The 21,047-nt window shown below is 35.2% G+C and overlaps 1 protein-coding gene and 1 pseudogene across 13 annotated transcripts in view; both read left to right on the top strand.

The window, feature by feature from the left end:
* The window catches only part of Lcorl (ligand dependent nuclear receptor corepressor like), a 138,363-nt gene that overhangs the window by 58,563 nt on the left and 58,753 nt on the right, over positions 1-21,047 (top strand). For 11 of the 13 annotated variants that reach the window (XM_029478137.1, XM_021161885.2, XM_029478132.1 and 8 more), the window contains exons 3-4: positions 4,528-4,607; positions 5,500-5,629. In XM_029478137.1, coding sequence (XP_029333997.1) covers positions 4,560-4,607; positions 5,500-5,629 — 178 coding nt within the window. In that variant the 5' untranslated portion in view covers positions 4,528-4,559. Of the gene's footprint in view, positions 1-2,345; positions 2,431-4,527; positions 4,608-5,499; positions 5,630-7,239; positions 8,581-21,047 lie in introns of those variants that run through there. The other 2 variants (XM_029478136.1, XM_029478139.1) reach the window with 2 other exon arrangements.
* LOC115031142 lies at positions 11,370-14,311 on the top strand (annotated as a pseudogene).

Below are 21,047 nucleotides of genomic sequence, written 5' to 3'. Positions count from 1 at the left end.
TCCAGCATTGCCTCACTGTGGGTTTTCTTTATTGTGTCTACTTCCCTTTTTAGGTCTAGTATGGTTTTGTTCGTTTTTATCACCTGTTTGGATGTGTTTTCCTGTTTTTCTATAAGGACTTGCAACTCTTTAGCAGTGTTCTCTTGTATTTCTTTAAGTGAGTTATTAAAGACCTTCTTGATGTCTTCTACCACCATCATGAGATATTCCTTTAAATCCGGGTCTAGGTTTTTCGGTGTGTTGGGGTGCCCTGGACTGACTGAGGTGGGAGTGCTCGGTTCTGATGATGGCGAGTGGTCTTGGTTTCTGTTAGTAAGATTCTTATGTCTGCCTTTTGCCATCTGGTAAACTCTGGAGTTAAAGTTGTCTTTGGTTAGAGTTTGTACCTCTCATGATTCCTTTATTCTCTACCAGCAGACCTGGGAGACTAGCTCCCTCCTGAGTTTCAGTGGTCAGAGCACTCTCTGCAGGCAAGCTCTCCTCTTTCAGGGAAGGTGCACAGATACCTGGCGTTCATACTTGCCTCCTGGCAGAAGATGAAGGCCTGAATCAGGACCTGTCCCAGAAGCTGTTAGCTTCAGTAGTCTACAGTCTCACCTGTGCAGACTAGTCTCAGTGGAGTCCGTGAGCCAAGATGTCTTTCTCAGAATCTCAGGCAAAGCCCTCCCGGGCTGGGTGGACACCTATCCTCTGGCAGGGAAGGTGCCCGGATGTCTGGAGCCTTAGAAGGGGGCTGCCTCAGAAGCTCTGTGGCTCCCGCCTGTCCCAAAAGCTGTTAGCTTCTGTAGTTCACACTCTCACCTGTGTAGAGTAGTCTCGGTGGAGTCCAGGAGCCAAGATGTCTCCCTCAGATGCTCAGGCACTCCTCTTCAGGCCTCTTTGAAGTGCTGCACGAGCCTCCTTATAAGGACTTCTCTGATATTGTGGGGGATTCCTTCCCCATATTAGGCTCTCCATCCAGGGTCACACATCCCTTCCAGTCGGCCCCAGCACCGGGTCACCTTGGGAGTAGAGTCGGCAGACATTCCCAAGGTCCCCAGAGCCTTTTCCCTCTTTTTTTTCCTAATTAGCCTAGCTAGAGATTTATGGATTGTATTATCTTTTCAAAGTACCAGCTGATTTTAATTTTTAGAAAGGCCTGTACTACAAACTGGGAGGATATATAGCAAATGTTGCAATCATTATCTTTTAATAGTGCAGTTTGTAGATGAAATTTTTTTCTCTTTGTACTTTAGTTCTTTCTTCAATTTTTTTTATATAATATATTGTGGCCATATTCTTTCCCCTCTTCCAACTTCTCCCAGATTCCCCCTGAACTTCACAGTCTTTCTCAGAAAAACAAAATAAACACAAAAACAGAACAAAAAAAAAAAAAAAGGNGGGGGCAGGCAGAAGGAATTAAAGCAAACACAGCAGGAAGGCAGGGAGTCTCTTTTTGTGTAGTTACTAAAATGTCTCATAGCACAAATTGGTATAAGCATATAAAACTGTTTGTGCTTGTGTATTTGTACACATGCATGGACCTGTGTTAGCTTGTACATGTGTGTGATTGTGTGTGTGTGTGTGTGTGTTTACAGGATTCAGACCCATCCACTGAGCTAAAGCTGTAGACCTAGTGTTATTTTGTAGCTGCATTGTCATCGTTCAGTGTGTTTCTCGGAAGTCAGTAAACTTAAACCCATTGTTCAATGAGCAACACAAAATAAAATCTATGTTTTTATCTTTCACTGAAATTTGTCTTTGGGAACTATAAATTTATATTCTGTGAATAAACTATACTAAAAAGAATAAAGTATTCAAAGTAAATGAAAGTTGTGTTTTTTAAAATTACATACATGTTTTTATATTAACTTATCTTAAAGCTTTAACATGCAAGTATTACTCTCTTCAAGTTCCCAAGAAGAGACTGAAGCCTGAAAAATCATACTTGCTTGGCCACAGCTAGTATGTAGAATGTCCCTGCACCTATATCAGCTTTTACAATCAATTTTTATTGCCTTTTATTTGTAAGCATATTTAATTTTTTGGTAATTTTGGTGTAACCCTTACTGTAACCCTGGCTAAGCCTAGAATTTACTATGTGAAGTAAGCCAGCCTTGAACTTCTGTCAGCCTGCCTCAGCCTCCTGAGTACTAGGATTATAAGTGTATGCTATCATACCTATTTCAATAAAGGTACACTATTTTAATCTTTTTGAACTTTGGTTTTTATTTTACAACTGATAGTTGTAAATTGAAATTAAAACTCATTGAATTCATATATTTTTAAATTTTTAAAAATTTTTTAATGCCTAAAAGCCTCCTATATGTGTTTTGCCTGCATTCATGTCTGCACCATGTACACAGAAATCCAGAAGAACGCATCAGACTCCCCTGAAACTGGAGCCATAGATAGTTGTGAGCCACCATGTGGGTATTGGGTACTGAGCAGGTAGGTCCTCTGGTAGCACAGCCAGTTTTCTTAATTACTGAAACATCCCTCTCTGTACCCCTTACAACTATTATGTCTTATGTTCCCATTTACTGCTCTTTGCAAATACATGTAAGTACTAATACTATTGTGATACTGGAAAGTTCTCTCTACACATTTCTATGATCTTTCACTCGAGGTTGGGATTAATGTAGAAGAGAGCCATAAGAGTGACCCTAGCCAGTATAATTGTTGATTATCATACCAGGAACAGTACACTTTATTTTCTGTGTAACTTAGAAGAGATGCATCTTCAGCTTTATTGAGCTTTTAAAAGAATTTCTGTAGCACACTGATCTGAAGGGGTCTGCAACCCTATATGTGGAACAACAATATGAACTAGCCAGTACCCCCCGGAGCTCATGACTCTAGCTGCATATGTAGCAGAAGATGGCCTAGTCGGCCATCACTGGGAAGAGAGGCCCCTTGGTCTTGCAAACTTTTTATGCCCCAGTACAGGGGAATGCCAGGGCCAAGAAGTGGGAGTGGGTGGGTAGGGGAGCAAGGCTGGGGGAGGGTATAGAGGACCTTCAGGATAGCATTTGAAATGTAAATGAAGAAAATATATAATTAAAAAAAAAAAGATGGCTTTCCAATTAGCCACTGTATAGCTGTCTCAGAGAGTAAAAGCTTCCCATGTAAAGTTCTGCGTGCAGGTTTATTTAGGGGAAAAAATTGGAAAAGCGTTCTGTTGTTATCAATGATTCTAAAAGTCACTCCATCTACTAAAAGTGAGTAGAATGACAGTGTCACCATACCTTCTTAACATGTCCTTAGCAGATAAGTGTTTTTATGTTCCAGAAATTTTTTCAATATGTTAGAACTGTTGGATTGTAAAGAATAGCATTAAAAAAAAGAAGCCCATTTATTTAAACTTGTCCCATAGGTCATATATCATAGATGCATATAATGTGCTTTGATTATATTACTCTTGTCTATATTATCCTCACTTACTCCCCCTCCCAAGTCTGCCCAAGTCTTTTTCTAAGTTTTTTTTTTCTTTCTTTGTGCCCCTCTGCATTTAATTAGAGATGCTTTTATGAGATTGAGTTATTTATTGGAGCAAAGGTAATGTAACCAGTGACTACATTATTGTGGATAGGACTTCCTCTCAGCCACTAGCCACTAAGTGCCTTTAACTCTTCATGGAAGAAGGGGGCCTAATGAGCCCCCTCTGCATTTATGGTGGGATGTGGAAAAGTCCTGTCTTCGCAGGTAACCACTGCCTCTGAGTTCATAGCCCCGGTAGCTCTATCAGGTCCAGAAGACAACTTCTCTCCATGCCCCAGCTCTTAAATTCTGTTTCTTTTTCCAAGATGCTTCCTGAGTCTCAGAGTGTAGAATGTGATAGAGATGTCCCATAGGGCTGAGCATTCAACAGTAGTTTGTTCTCAACACTTTTGCCCAATTTTGAGTCTCTGTGTTAACTGTAAACACTAAACAGGAATTTCTCTGAGAGCAGCACTAGTCTGTACATGATTTGTATTGGATGACATTACTTATTTGTTTACTCCATCTTTTTCTTTTGTAACCAAGCTTTTGGAAAGGAAAAAGTCTGACCTTATTTTTGATCTAATTGGATTGTTCCTTGTTTTTGTAGATATAATTCTATTTTCCCAAGTTTGGGTATTCTCAACACCTTTGGTGCTTTCTTCTGTTTCTCTATATGTTTTCTTTGATATTGTACAAAATTTATTCCTTTCTTTTGTTATATCTACCCCTTTGGTCTCACTGTCATAATGAAAATAAAAAGGAAATGAATAAATAGTAATCATTAAATCTTTAATGTGAATAGATGATACTTAAAATTATATTGTTAGAAAATTATTAATCTATAACCAGCTTATTATTCTTAGTATTTTGTCTCCGTATGGCCTATACTGTTTTATTTTTTTAGATATCAAGAGATTAATTTGAAATGCAGACTTTCATTATTGTTAGTAGTTAGGTTTTATTTTTGTTTTTTCATTTTTTCCTTTTCCATTGCTGTGGAAGATGGTGATTTTGCTGGTTTAAATAAAGTTAGTATATTTAATGAATATTTTCCTTCTTTTAAAGACTGTGAACCAGAAGAGCTGACTGACTGGTCTATGGATGAAAAATGTTCATTTTGTAACCTACAGAGAGAAGCAGTCAGTGTAAGTTTTAGTGCCATGAAGTTATTTTTAAAATAATCACACAATTGTAACACAGTTCTTTTTTTTTTTTAAGTTGTTCTGATAATTTGTGACTCAGTGAAACTTTAAATACTTCATTTTTGTTGAATGAAAAGATTATGTCCAACATTTAGTTTAGTTTTTTTCAAAAAAAAAAACACCTCATTTTTTTCTTTTTCTTCTTTTCTATCTTCCCTTTTTGTTTGTTTGTTTGCTTGCTTGCTTTTGGTTTGGTTTGGTTTTCTTCCATATTTATTTTTTACTACTTTCTGATTCATGAGGTCAGGTTGGTATTTAGGTATCCAAGGGTGAGCTTGGAGACATAGCTTATATAAGAACACTGCAATCTTGTTTTTTAGCAGTTGGTAGTAAGGGGATCATACGCTACTATCTATATGTTTATAACTGTTTTACTACTTTTAAAGTCTTTGGCTATGAGAAATATTTCCTGTGTTAATGATAAAATACGTGCCTACTGTCTTAAAGGACATAGATGTGTGTAACCAGCACTTCTTGTTGGTAAGAAATCCTGAATCCTTCTCTGTTATGATGAGCAGAGCTGAGGAGAATTTGGAAATCATTTAAGTGCCTCTGCTTTGCTAGACTTCACTGCATGCATAAAGTAAACTTTTCCCCTCCCCCCCACACACATACACATATTTTATCACAATTTTGGTAAGGAATAAGGTTATTTTGTTCCTCTATTAGAAATACATTTTCTCCTGAATTCTATCACAGATTTTATATTCTTTTGATATAATTTGGTATTTTATGGAAGGCAGAGCACATGAACATTAAAACAATTTTTATATATTAATTGGATCTCAGGTTTAAATCAAAAGTAATGAGGTATGTTACTTTCTTATAATTTTAGGATTGTATACCATCTCTTGATTCTTCACAGTCAACGCCAACAGAGGAGCTATCATCTCAGGGCCAGTCCCACACTGATAAGATTGAATGCCAAGCAGAAAGTTACCTAAATGCACTCTTTCGAAAGAAAGGTAATACTGGCATGCTTTGTCATTTAAAGTTTGCAATATTTAGGTTTTTTTCATATACAGTCCCTACTTTATTGTTAACTACTTCCTTCTTTGTCTTACTAGAGCCAATAAGATTGTCAGCTCTCTAGTGCTAGCCATTTGTTATCCGCCTCCTGTTCTCAACTTCTTCATGGGCACCTCTCAAAATATTTTTTGTGCTTCCCACTTTCATTATTTTCTTGTTATTCTCAAGTCTTTAAAAAGTGCTGGATGATGAAGAAGGTATAGATAGGTTATATTGCAGGCCTATCCCTAGTACTGTATCTCTTACATCATTTCCCAGCTGGTGTACCACTTAAGTATTTGTCAGCTTGAGTATGCGTGCTTGACATTAAAAAGTCTGTTCTGTATTTGTCTCTCTCTCTGGCGTCTTTCAACCAAATGGGTCTTGTTTCACTTATTCCTCTACTTGTTACATATCTATAAGGAAAAGTAGTTTTTATATTTAAACTGCTTGGGAAGATTATAGTCGTCCAGCTTTTGTACCTAACCGTTCCCATGGTTGTAGGTTGTCAGTCCATAATCCCCGTATGGATAGTTGGAGGAAGGAACATATGGGTTTGGGTGGAATGTGCTTACCTTCTTTATCTTCAACTTGTAGAGACCGAGAAAGCACTTCTGTATTTTTCATAGCTTATATTAATTCTATTCCACTGCTCTTTAAAATTAGGTTCTAGCATATATTTTCTGCTAAATTGATAACTTCATATTTTAACAATATTAAACAGTAATATTAAAAGTACTATTCACTTTTCTTGTTTTTTTTTTTTTTTTTTTTTTTTTTTGTTTTTGTTTTTTTTTTTTTTTTTTTTTTTTTTTTTTTTTTTTTGGTTTTTTTTTTTGTTTTTGTTTTTTTTTTTAATTTATTTATTTATTTATTATTTGTAAGTACACTGTAGCTGTCTTCAGACACACCAGAAGAGGGCAGATCTCATTTCGGGTGGTTGTGAGCCACCATGTGGTTGCTGGGATTTGAACTCTGGACCTTCGGAAGAGCAGTCGGGTGCTCTTACCCACTGAGCCATCTCACCAGCCTACTATTCACTTTTGATTCTTTCATTTGGTTATTAATTTTTGAAGTTTTGTGTTCAATTATGAGAATCCTTATTACAAAAATCACTAGTATAATTTAAAGAACTACATTTTTTTTTTAAAAATTTGAGTAAAAATAAAATAAAAGCCTTTCCCTGTGTGTTACTGAAATGGTGTTGGAGAATTTGTATTATCTTTTAAAAGTATATTTCTTCACAGTTTTTAGGAAGCTAATGTTACAATATCTTATTTTCTTTTAAGATTTATAACATAATAATTTAGAAAAGTTATTCTGCTGGTGTGTTTACAATACTTAAATGTTAGACCTGTATCACTAAGAATTAAAATTAACACACATGCAGCATAATTTTGTTTACTTTGGAATTCACTATTCCTTATTCTTCCTTTGGGACATTTATACTGATAGTATGTAAAATTGACAATATGAATAACATTCAGGTTTTTTTATAATATGGAGTTAGCCTATTCTCTATTGCATTTTTAAAGAGTACTCAGTAAAAAACTTGGTACTGTTTCAGCTGATTCAAGCATCTGGGTCTCCAAGAGGTCTCCTACCAATAGTTGGGTGAGTGTTGTTGGATATTAGTGACCTCTCAGTTTGGGAATTTCTTAGTTTTCTTCAAGATCTTTTGAAAATTGTGGAGATTTTAAATAAAAGAGTCTTATTAGTATAGCACTTTTGCCTTCTATCAGGTCTTATCTTTGGTAATGCCTTTCTTTGTGTAATACATCACCTTTTTCTGAATTTACCTAGGATTTAGTTTTGTTATTGCTGTTTTATTATTTTCCTTCAATAGGACCATTTTAGAAATTCCCAGTATGGTTTAACCAAAATGAGGACAGGAAATAATACTTTTTAATAGTATTAACTCTGTTAGCTAATTAGTTTGTTGCTTTTGAAAAAACATAATTAACTTGACTTTGAGATAATAGACAATAAATGTGTTTTTAAAGACAGGAAATACATGTGTCTTTAGAGTATCAACTAAGATGTTGATGAAGCTTTTGTTTTCTGAAATTTTCCTTAATTTGATCATTTTTAAATATTTTGGATATTGACAGTGGTAGTATTGTTACTTTGCCACTTCCTGTGTGCAACAGGTTGATATTGATCATCTTATTAAAATGTAAAGTAAGACTTTAATATTCTATTTGAACTTATTTATTGTATTTCTAACTTAGGATTTTCAGGGTTATGTTAATGATAAATATAAACTATTAATATTTGGATTAATTATGTCATCAAATAAGATTGAACATTAAAGCCTTTTATGCCTGTGTTAGTTACTTTTCTCATTTCAGTAACAGAACTACTTGAGAGGGCAGGCTTATTTGATTCACTGTTTCAGAAGATTTTAGTCTTTCATGGTAGAGAAGGCAACTTGATCTTTCAGGGTTCTGCATAGGAAAATGAGGCACAGCTCCTAACATAGCAGCCAGGCAAAGTAACAAAGACTGGCACCCTTAATTCTGGTACCATCAGTGCTAGTCCTCAGGCAGGAGGCTTCATGTTAGAACCAGTTCAAATCCTCTGGGTCTTGTGTCCAAAGTACATGGTATTCTCAGCAATTGGAATGTACTTGAACCTTTTGGAGGCGACCATGGACAACAGCAATAGCCTATGTTTTGGGATTCTCTTAGATAGCCCTGATCAACAACCCAAAGGGGGCTTCTCAGGTCTGGTGTTAGAGGTTCTGTAAGTCTGTGACTTATGGAGAGCACTATCGATCCAGATGAAAAGTTCATTTAAACTGTGTATGTATATCTATATGTATACACAGACACAAGGATCATGTATAAACTTACATATCTATGCAGCCTTGTGATTTTTTTTCTGATACATTTATTGTCATTTTACCTCCCCCTCCTTCTTCTGTATTAAGTCTTTCTCCCTCCTCCGTAATTAAAGCCTCTTCTGAGAAAATATTTCTTGCATGAATGAGTTATTAATAAAATAAATATGTTCAGTTATCTAAGTTTCTCTAGGTATTTAGTGGTATTGCTGCTTCATTTGTTTTATTTAAAGAAGTAAATTTTTTAGTACCTATATTATGTAGTATGAATATTGACCCATGGTTTCATTATGGTTTGTCTTTGTAGTGCTAGGATACAAGCCCAAGTCCCTACCTATGCTAGACAGGTAGTCTACGAATGAGCTATATCCCTAACCCTTAGTCAGATTGTTTGTTTTGTATTTCTTTTTTTTTTTTACTTTTTTATTTTTTAGACTATATTTTAAAATTATGTGTATATATGCATATACACATATATGCATGTATTCAGGTTTTTTTATGTACATAAAGACAATCCTATACTTACAGATGGCCTTGTCAAATGTTATCATATAAACTAAATTATATTTTAGATTTTAGGTTCACATTCTCTGATCACCTAAAGTATTAAGCTTGCCTAAATTAGACAAAATATGTACATATTAGCTTAATCATATTGGTAAATGTATAATAAAATGAAAATATCTCTTATCAAACTGTTTTTCCTATTTTACTTTTTATTCCATACATCCCTAGAACCACTTAACTATTAATCAGGTATGGCATATGGTCCCTCAAGAAAAAAATGAATGATGGATTTGATTGGTTGGTTGAAAGCTCTACTAATCAACACATTCCCCTTAAACTTAATAATAGCCACATTTTACCTGTCAATCTTTCCATGTCTTTGGGTTCACAAAAGATAGGTTATGACTTATACAGGACATACTATTTCTTAGGAATTTAGTTATTTATGTGCTTATATTGCTTTTATTTTAATTTAAGCATCTTTATGTTACTATAAATTGACATGACTCATTTAGGCCATAAAATTTCTTTTCCATGGTGTTTATTTATTTATGGTATCATTGTGTCATATTTTAAATTTCCTTTATATGGGTTGCACTTTTACTTTCAAGAAACTACTGCAATAAAGCAGCCCACATACTACTGTTCACATTCAGTTATGTTCATGAAAATATTTTTCACCTTATTTTCGCCATATCTATAGCCACACTTTTATAATTGTCAAATAAAGTGTGTGTGTGTGTGTGTGTGTGTGTGTGTGTGTGTGTGTGTGTGTGTGTTTATAGGTCCACTTAGAATCCCTGATGAAAAGTAAGATAGGGAGATAAAAATAAGAGACTTTGGACATTATACAATACAAAAGTAACCTTAAACACTAACTCTAAGATGCCCACTATACCCTTTTCTTTGCTTCTCCTGTTTTTAGACTTTATTTTTGTACTGTGATGGGGACTAAACAAGGTCCTTGAGCATATGAGGTAAGCACTGTATTATAAGCTCCATCCCCTGCTGTGATGGGGCCCAAGCCGAGGACACCACCTTAGACTGCTTTAACCCTAAAGTGTTGACCTAAAATCTTGTCCTGTGTTTTACTGTTTAGTACTATAATTAAAGGCAACTGAATCCTGTTACATACATGCCATTCCACAATTCTCTTTTCTGATACATTTAAAATCCTCTTTGAAGGAAGAAACATTCTGTTTTCTCAGAGGCTTAAGCCTGTTCTTATATTATTTCTCAGAGGCTTAAGCCTGTTCTTATATTATTTCCACACAAATATTAAACTTGCTAGATTTCCTAAACGGTTATACTATATAAAATGGAGAATGAAGTATATGTACCTTTCTGAATGAGGAAGGCATGATAACTAATTAAAACCTGTATCATGTAGGAATTGATTCACTCTTCTACACAGCTATAATCCACTTGGTAGGGACCACGAATGGGTGATAAATAATTTAACTGATCTTTTATTAGTTTTAGGTTCTGCATTCCACATAAGCTGTAGTGATTTCTGTAAATAGAGTATAATCATCACCATTTGAAAATGTGTTTCATAATATACAATAATTTTAAGTTGTAGAATTTAAATAATGTAACAATACTTATAGGATATTTAAGAAATTTTTAAGAATAATTTTCCTCTCCAAAATAATCTACCAACTGAGAATATTAATCTTCATAAATTTTGAACTTTAGGGACTGAGAATATTTTAGTATTTTATTTTAGTCCTTTGTATAATAAGTACTGTCTAATATGTTGCATAGTATAGCCATTCATCAAGTTATATATGTGTATGCTTCTTTATATCTAGAGAAATAGCAAAAAGGAGAAAAAGAAAGTTATTTCTTGTTATCCATGAGAGACTTGTTGTAGGACCCTGCAGATAAAAAACTTCCTACTTGCTCATGTCTCATAAGGTGGTACAATATTTGCATAATCTACATATATCTTTCTATGTATTTCCTTCCTACAGTAAGCATTTCTGAATAACTTAGAAATTATAATTCTGTATAAACAGTTGTTAAACCGTTCTTAAGAAATAATGGCAAGAAACATATCTGTACATGTTTGATATAATTTTTCATGAATAGTTTTTTTATCCATACCTTGAATCTAAGAATATGGAACCTACAGCTAATGAAAAGAGCTACTATTCTAGTCATTCAATTTATATATAATTTAAATAAACACTTTATTTAATAATGTCTTTTTTAAAAAATGTGCATACACTAACCAGGTGTTGGTGATGCACCTTTAATCCCAGAAGGAGGTGATTTTCTGAGTTTGAGGCCAGCCTAGTCTACAGAGCAAGTTCCAGGACAGCCAAAGCTGCAGAGAGAAACCCTATCCAAAAAAAAAAAAAAAAGGGCAACAATGTTTGGGCATTATGCTCTCATCTCTGGTATTTGCAGTAATATGACACAAAGCTTTAGAACATCACATGTAACACTGCAATGTAGGACTATTAGATCAGACTAATAAAGTAGAATTATGATCAAAATAACATGCTAAACTGGGTATATAAAGACCCATGAGCCCTCAACCATACGTGGGGCTACAGTTACTTGAAGAAAGCTTGGAGTATGTGCTCCACCCCATGGAAGAGTGCACCAATTAGTTGTACAGTGCTCAAATGGTTAGCCTTGAAAACATGCAGATGCCAGATATGAATCTAGTGGAAATAGAAAACAGAATTATAGATTTATGCAAATGCCTCACAGAAAAGCCCAACGGTGGTCAGTGGCCATCAAGAGAATGTTGTTCATGGGTCACTTGGATATTTAAAGGAGTAATACAGGTCTTTTATATAGAATAAAGGATTCTCAGAATGCTGATAAAATGAGTGTCCAATCATTAGGAAAACATTAATCTATAAAGTCATGCAGGATGCAGGGAATAAAGGAATAAAGGAATATGGGGTACAGATTTGATACAAAAGTAACTTTGTATCAGAAATCTACAATTTTCAAGAATTTGGAAAGTAGAAAGCTTATCAATGCTATAAAGTCTATAGGATCCTTCAAAAGGAAGGTTTTATAATCTGTAACTTGCAGCCAGACTGGTTGATCTGTGACGGGCAGGGACTACGATTTTGAATCTGAATTTGTTGAGTTGCTTAACCAACAGCATTTCAAATTCCTACAAATGAAGAGAGAAACAGAATGAGAAAGTAAACAGTCCAGTGATACAAAGAGACAGTTCCTTAGCCTCATCATCACGTGAAGTGTAGAAGTACATCTGTGAACTGCGCATCAGCAGTGTCCATGGATGACATTGGACCAGCTCAAATACCCTCATTTATGATGGCAAATTGGAGATCACTGTCATCACTGTGAAGTATGGCTCCGTTGGCAGGGTAGATGGATACATGAAACTGTATAGGACAGTAAATCCAACCCTCCTACCTACTGGCTTGGTCCAGGCATCCTGTGGACTCTGTCCAGTTTTTGATGACTGCCATGAAGGTAAAGCTTTCACCATCTAATTACATTTGTATGACAGGGTGGCTCAAATTTTAATAAAGAGCTGAAATTTTTACTTACATTTGGCAAGTGGAATTACTAAAGAGCAAATAATGATGGAACATCAAATTTCTTTGAAAGCATTCTTTACACTGATATTGACTCATTGCTATGAAAACATTTATTAAGACAACACAAAGCAAATTAAGTTTAATGGAGAAATGATTCTTCAGTAAGTAAAATAACTTGAAGCACTAGAAGATCACAACTTTTGATAGCTCAAGGAAAAAGAAGCCAATAAAATACTCTGCTGTGCTGACGTCACGTCACTCCCAGGAAATATTTTCAGATCAGTAGTATCCTATCCCAAGGGATCTTACTTGTCTTTCATTGTTAAAGATGTAAGCTTTACTTCTGGCTTAATTGTATTATTTGCCAGTATGGTAAGAACAAGGTTCAGTTGTCCTGGATCTGCCTAGTCTATCAGATAAACATTTGTCTTATTTTAAGACAAAACTAAATATAGGAAAATTACAAAGGAGAAAAAGGCCAAATTGTTTTCTAGGGATACTCTTGTATTATTTCTTTCTTTGTTTTGTTGGAGATAAGAGTCTCACTATAGCACAGACTGTCCTGGAATTTACTTTATGGCCTACAATGGCCTTGAACTTCTACTTTAGCTTTTCAGATGCTGTTTTTACAAATTTAAGTGCCATTCCTGGCTTTATATTATGTCTTGATACTTAGATACTGAATTATTAAACTTGCAAATAGTGGTTAGAAGTGTCCCTTGTCTTACCCAATAAAGAGGTACTTAACTTTTTTTCCTTGTAGCATATGTTTTCACTCTGAGTATTAACTGGCAAGTACAGATAAATTTAAATACATAGCAGCTGTTCTGTATAGTAAAATAAATTCTACAGAGATAAGCTATGGTCCAAAGAAATTATAGGCCACCACAATCATGACACCATAAAATGAAATGGCAGATCTTTTCCACTTAATGATAGGTACTTTGCTAACCTGATAATACACACTCCATTCTGTTGAGGATCTTTTAAAAAATGATGCATACAGCCAGTCATGGTGACGCACAACTTTAATCCCAGCACTCAGGAGGCGGAGGCAGGCAGATCCCTGAGTTCAAGGGCAGCCTGGTCTAAATGAGTGTGAGCAGGACCAACCGCCAGGGCTTTATCGCACAGAGAAAGCCTGCCTGGGGCATGGGAGTGGGAGGGGAGAAATGAAATCAAGAAAGTGAGGCATACAAAGTCAGACATCATGAGTCCATGATTTTATGATTTTTTTAATGAATAGTAATGTGGATTTTAACATGAAACTTCTAATCTGGTCTGGCAATAAATACATTTTTATTTTAAGGGTTTTAATGGTGATCAGTTGAATTCTGTGATAGGGCAAAATGATAGAAAACTCTTGGCATGGGGAAGATCCTGGCTCTACTGTCAGCCCAGCAATAAAGGTGTAGGTGAGGGACAACTACTGAATATGTGCCTACAGCAGTGTGATCCAGTAAGACAGAATCCTGAGCTCAGTCTGTCTCCAACTCCTTCCTACTAGATTTATAATATCTGGCCAGATAGCATTTTCCTATCATGATTGAAATAGTCTATATTGTTTAGTACAGTATAATCTGGAGCCAACTTTCTTGTCAACACTTAAAATGGTAAAAATTAAAGAATTGAGTTTTTATTCAGTTGCCTGTGGATACTGCTCATATTAGGCAGCACAGCTCAACAATCAGAAAGCTCTGCTTAAAGACCCTCTCTGAGGATTATTAAACCTCACACTGAAGTATATTAGTTTATAATTAAAATATATTTTAAAACAATTCATTTTAAAAGGCACATATTAACAAATTAATTTAAAAACATTAATGATATGTCTAATATAAACAGGCTGTTTAGCAGTAATTGGACAAAACCAAAAATCTGAGTCTACATGAATTATTTGAGATTGGTAATTATGTACTTTGCTCTTTTTTTCAATTTGTAAAAATTATTAATTTATGTTAATAACATTAGTTCATAATTTGTTTTCTGCCCCAGGATAAAAATAAGATTCTGTCAGTGAAATTTTCATAGAATTAGTGTTTTGTTGCAAGTGCTGTAACATGAAATTTTCACATTCAATTTCTGATATTATTCATTTCCACATGAACAATTACAGTACACCTATATGATTATTTTTCTATCTTTCAGAAATATCTATTGTTAAAAGTTGAGTCTTTACTGGCTTTAATTATATTTAGAAACCCCACAAATCATTTCAGGGTAAAACAATAGTTTTATATCAACTCTAGGTTTCATAAAAGTGTGGAAAATTATATTCCTGCATCCATCACAAGCTCTGCATCACGAAGTGTAAGTGTGCTGAAAATCCTTAGCATCACAGTCATCACAAGATGCTGAGAAGTCATAGTATATATGTGTGTGTGTGTGTGTGTGTGTGTGTGTGTCCTATGAACTTTATTGACTTCTCAACCCCAAGCTTTGAAACAAGTAAGTTACCCATGCTTAGAACTGCATCCAATATGTCCCATAACACACGCTTCCTACAACAGTGTGTACATGGATTCAGGGGTTATGTAAGATACTCCCCACAGACCTTCTATTTACATGGAAATACACTGACAGTTCTTCTGTGTAGAGAAGTGCTTGTTTTCATTGCTTCCTTAGGAAAACACAAGATAAACTAGCTTTTGGAGCTTGTTTTTTGTTTCAAATAATTAAAGAAGTGCTCAGTTAAAAGAATTAAAGTAAGTTGGACTGGGAGGAGAGAAGGAAGGGGGTGTGTATAGTAAATAAATAATGAAGAAAAAATAATTAAAATAGAAAGGACTATTGATGGCAGAGTTGAAATAATTTCAGAATTAAAATAATAACTATTGAATTTTTATCTGATAGCCTTCTTAGTAAAATGAGGATGCATGGGTTTGTGTGTGTGTGTGTGTGTGTGCCAATAGCATGTAAGTGAATAAATAAATGAGGAAGAAAAAGTACCTCTCCACAGAAAAACCCCAATTTTAAGAATGCATAATGAAAGAAAGAAAAATGCTTACCATAGCACAGTAATTGGTGAACTCAATGAGTAACCAGTGGGAAAAGGCATGTGTTGTGTAGTGCCATTTTTAGCTGCTAACTTCTTTCCTTATAGATTCAGAACCACCAACCTGTAAACCATTTGTTGCAGTAAATCTCTAACCCCAATAAGCTTGTGGGAAGAACACACAACTCAGTTATAGTATTTATAAGCTGCACGCCTAGACTGAGCAGATACCCTGCTGCACTGCTCTACTCCCCAGCCAGCAGATCCCTTGCTACCTGCAGCTTCTCCAGGCCACTCGGTTCTGCTCCTCTTCCTCCATCTTTCTCTGTCTCCTCAGTCTCCTCTTCTCCTTCCTTCCTCTCAACCCCTCTCTAAAGCCTCTAGCCCCACCTTTCCCTTCCACTGCCCAATCACAGGCTCTAGTCTTTATTTGACCAGTTACAATGGGAAGAAGGGTCACATGAGATCACCTGAGTACAGTGATCTCCTCCTCCAGGGCAGCCCCTCTTTTTTTTTGGTTTTTCGAGACAGGGTTTCTCTGTGTAGCCCTGGCTGTCCTGGCACTCACTTTGTAGACCAGGCTGGCCTCGAACTCAGAAATCCGCCCAGGGCAGCCCCTCTTGAAGCAGAATTAACATCAAAATACAAACCGCACCAGGTCCATCCACACAGCCCTCTATTAAGTACTTTTACAATAATTCCTTTCAGTGACTTCACTGTTCAGTAACATTTGTTACTGTGGAAGTGAGAAATACTTGGTCATTATTTTTTTATGTACTGTGGGTTCTTTAATTTTTAAAATTTGTTTTAAATTTTCTTGGTTTTGGAATTAAAATATAATTACATAATGTGCTTCCTTCCCTTTCCTCCCTCCAGATCTTCTAGTATGCTCCCCACATTCTCAGATGGGTAGCCTTTTTTAATTTTAATATTAATGTGTGTGTGTTTGTGTGTGTCCTTTTTCTGTATTTTCTTTACTCTCTGTTTTTTGCTTTTCTCTCACCTTCCCCGCCCCTCCCTCCAGTTCACACGCTCCCACCCTTTAAGTTAAGAAAAGGGTCTTTCATGTGTGCCACTGCCTCTAAATGCTTAGTCTCCTGCTTTAGCCTTTAAGTAGCTAGGACTAAAAAGTAGCAGATTATGATCATAAAAGAGCCTTGATACTTGATTTTTAGTATCCGTATTCATAAAAGCAAAAGGCAAGCTTTAGTTAATATATACCTTTATGTCCTTGTACCTCTTTTTAAAAAAACTTGTCAGTAGTTGTTTGCCTTTATCTGGGGTCTTATACCATTCAGAACTGAAGAGCGTAAGTTCAGGAAGCAGTGTTTGGAAGGGTGTTATTGGCAGATGCTCTGTAGACAAAAGCAAGCACAGATATAGTTGAGTATTAGGCCTCACTCACTGTATCCTTTCAGCTGCTGCAGCATTTGAACAGTGCACATGGGGTTTCTTGGCTTGTTTGCTTGTTTGTCGTGAGGAGTATGTGAACAGTATGTTTAATTTCTGTAGTAGTCATTAAACTTAACTTGTTTAGAATAGACGTTGTTAAACCCCTGTTGGCCCTCATTCACTCTTCTTAAAGCACAGCATTGTACTTGGTTTTATGTCTTTCCCACAAGTAGCCCAGGTGTTGAGTGCCATTGTTTGTTAGAGCAGGTAAGTTTTACCAATTACTTATTACCCTGACATTTGTGGCACGTCCAGAAGTAACCTTTTCTGAAGATGGCTGTGGTAGGAGAAGAAATGGGCTCATCCACACAACTAATTAGTTGGTCAGAGATTGGGGCAGAAAACAGAAAACCTATCACTAGAAGTAATCCAGCATTTTGAGTACTTTCTAGTCACGTTTTCTCTACACAATATGTGTAGACATAATGAGTATTGAGCTAGTGTAGTTTTGAGCAAATTGCCAAGCTACTCCTCAATATGAAGAGAATAGTTCACATTTCCTGTCGAGTATCATCATATCTTACTTTACAATAGCAGTTAGGCTAGCTGAAGAGACCTAGGCTATTTATTATATATATTGCCTCTTCAGAACATGTCGTGGATAATATAATGCATTAATTTGCTTGTTGTGTAGCAAGTACAAACTGGATGAAGCATGATGGGAGTGGAATGCCTGGGTCTGAGGATATGGAAAATTATCATTGTGTTGCAGTTATCAGATTCCTGGTTTGAAAAGATTTTTAAGGATTTGTTTTCTTTTCTGAAAATACTTAGAAATTTCTGAATCTTTTCTAACTTCCTTTCTTTAACAAACTGTTCTTTGATCTCTTTGTACATGTGAGGAAATTAATATACATTAATTACATTGGAAATGTAAGATTATTGATTATTTTACTCATTTGTTTTATGACTTCTGTTGTACTTTGTCAAGTTTTTATGTCCTTTTAATTTTTCTTCCTAGCTCCAGGCTTCATAGCATAGAAATCTACATATTTCCCCAAAATTCATAGGTATAATTTAATTGGCTCATGAATTTGAATGGGAGAAAAATAATAATTTTAACATTTTCACCTTTAAATGTAGACAGTTAGCAACTGTGAGTTTTAATATCTATTTAGTAATTATATATATATCATAGATACTTTTATGACACAATGTCTTTTAAATCACATTATCATTACTTTTAACTTGTGATCGATATTAGATTATTATTAGATCTTACGTTGTAATCCATTGTAGAAGAATGCTGTATAATTACCTCAGTTGTTTTTCATTTCAAACTATATTTCAGTAGAGTTAGTTTCTTATATCTACCCATGGGTTTTAAAATGTGGTTCTGAGAAAGAACACTTCACCATAGAGCTGAAGTAGTCCCTGCATGAAAATGTTTGCAAATCACATTTGTTCCTTTGCTGTTAGATCTTCCTACTTTCCCTATAGTACCCTCTCTGTGCCTGCAGATATGCCGATTCTAGCTTTCAGATCTTTTTCTGCCTTTAGTGGCTACACCACTTAACCTGTGCTTAAATGCTACCAGCCTCTTATCCAAAGTCTATGTTAGTTGCTAGATATTCATTGCAGGAAGAATTTTAAGAGCAGTTAATTTAAAGTAAACTTGTTTTCTGTTGTAAATCTGTTATTTTTCTTTCTCAGTTCCTAGTAACTTGGGCTACTGATACCTTCTGACCCAAAGTTAAAATAAAAGCTGTTTTTCTTTTTTGCTACTTCCTACATAAAGAGTTATTAAGACATATCAAAACTATATCGTTATGATCATTACAATGATCATTACGATGATATAAGATCAAGACATATCACAAATAAAGCTACTGTGATCATTCTTAGACATGTTTCTGGACAAATATTATTCCTCTAGGTAAAGTTCTTAAATATTGTCTTGTGAGGTCCTAGGGTCACTGCATACTTCAAATGCATTGACGACTGTCAGACCATTCTCTAGAACTTGATGCTTTTGTTTCCTGAGCAGAGCATGAGGGTTTCTACTCCTCACGGCCACGTCGGCACTGCTGCTCTCCTGATAGCACCTATTCTAATGGGTGTGGGTTGACGTTCTGAGGAAGTTTGTACACTTACCTTTTAATTTTTTTATTTTTTATATTTATTTTATTTCAAGACAGAGTTTCTCTGTGTAGCCCTGGTTGTCCTGGAACTCACTTTGTAGACCAGGCTGGCCTTGAACTTAGAAATCCACCTGGCCTCTGCCTCCCAAGTGCTGGGATTAAAGGCGTGTGCCACCACTGTCCAGGTACACTTACCTTTGTAAAGTTTATCTGCTTGAGTTACTGGGCCATATTTAATTAAGTTGCCTACTATCATTGGTGACTTGTAGATACTGTTTATAAATTCTCAAAAGAAATTCTTTGTCAGATAATTATCAATGTTCTGTATTTACTAAATATTGATTCTTTTTCTGAAGTACTTATATCTTGTACTTGAGTTGTTGGATCAACTAACATTATAATGTTTGCAACAGACTTGTTTATGTCCTTAATTTAGTAGTAGAGGAACTAGATACTTCACAGAAAATGAAAATGACCAGAGCTCTGAAGGATTAAGAGAGGCTTGGCAAATTTACTGTTAGAGTAAAAGAATATCAATTGTATATTTTAAATGTTTTGTATAACAAACTAAGCTTTTGACACATTTATAAAAAAGTTGTAGTTGCAAGATGATTATAGGATTTATAGATCAGCATAGTCTAGATAGGGACAGTCCTTCCTATATGTGTATGTGTGTATATGTGTGAGTGAGTGAGAGTATGTATAAACTTTATGAACGTGAGGCTCAAGTCAAATGACTTTCCTGTTTGCTCTCATGATAGCTACACAACTAGGTCATAGTTTGTTCTGCTATATCACCCTTTAGTGAAAATACATGTCTAGATTTGCCAGTAATTGATAATTGATAGATAATCTACATATCCTTTCTATTTATGTTAGCTGTGTTTCTTAATTGTGAGGACAAGCATGTGTACTTCCTTTGTCTTTTAGTATTCTTTGTATCATACTTGTTAATATAGTTCCCTGGGTAATGTTTTATATTTTTCATTTATCCCTTTATTACATGAGATTTTCAGCAAGGGAAAGGGGAAGTTAAAAGGTTTATTTTAACTTTGTTAATGAGAGTGATGTAAGTAACCATCCTATTTTTACATTCTATTCTGAAAACATGCTTTAAAGGGTTAAATTAATCCTACCTACCGTTCACCGTGCAGCATTACTACAATCTGAGGATAGAAACCATGATTGTAAAAAATGACCCATTCTTTCTAGAGTTCTTTTCTATTCATGCAGTGTAGTGAGACTGTTAATGCTTCTTGTGTTAAGTGTACCAACATAAGTGTTCCACGTGTACTAGAAATGCATTTGCAATAGTCAACGACACTTGGAAACCGTGATCTCAGGTCACAGCTATGTTGGCATTAACATACAAGATAGGTAAAACCAGCCTAATGTATATCTCTGGATTGTTTGGGAGAAGTTAAAGTTTAATAATTTTTTACATCTTAAAAATTATTTTATATTCTATCAAGGCCAGAAGACAACTTGAAAAGTGGGTTTTCTTCTTCCTCCTTCTGGATCAAACTCTTGGTTTCAGGTGCATTTTACCAGCTGAACCCTCATGCATAGGGTTCATGCACATGTATCTACACACTGGCCCGCATGCAATAAAACTGTTAGCCCTGTATGTAAATTATATAAGATAAACCATACAGCAATTGTGAAAGTAAAGTAAAATGATCCATACCTAGTAAGCATATTGATACATGAGATGTATTTGCTATACATAATGCAACCTGTTATTGTTCCTGAATTTATGGCATTATACTTGCTATTGTTTGTTGCACATGGTCAAGCATGATGTAAGAATACTACGTGGAAAATCATAGAAATACATACATCATGAGTTTTAAATAACAATACTGTAGTGTGTTGTTACCACAGAAGAATATTTGGCATTAAGAGAGCCATGAGTAGTAGAAACAAGCCTTAAGTGAAAATGAGTGTCTAAATTGTTCAGAG

The sequence above is a fragment of the Mus caroli genome, chromosome 5, assembly GCF_900094665.2.
Source record: "Mus caroli chromosome 5, CAROLI_EIJ_v1.1, whole genome shotgun sequence".
NCBI lineage: Eukaryota > Metazoa > Chordata > Mammalia > Rodentia > Muridae > Mus > Mus caroli.
The sequence above is the reverse complement of the archived record's forward strand: the minus strand, read 5'-3'. Positions and strand labels throughout refer to the sequence as shown.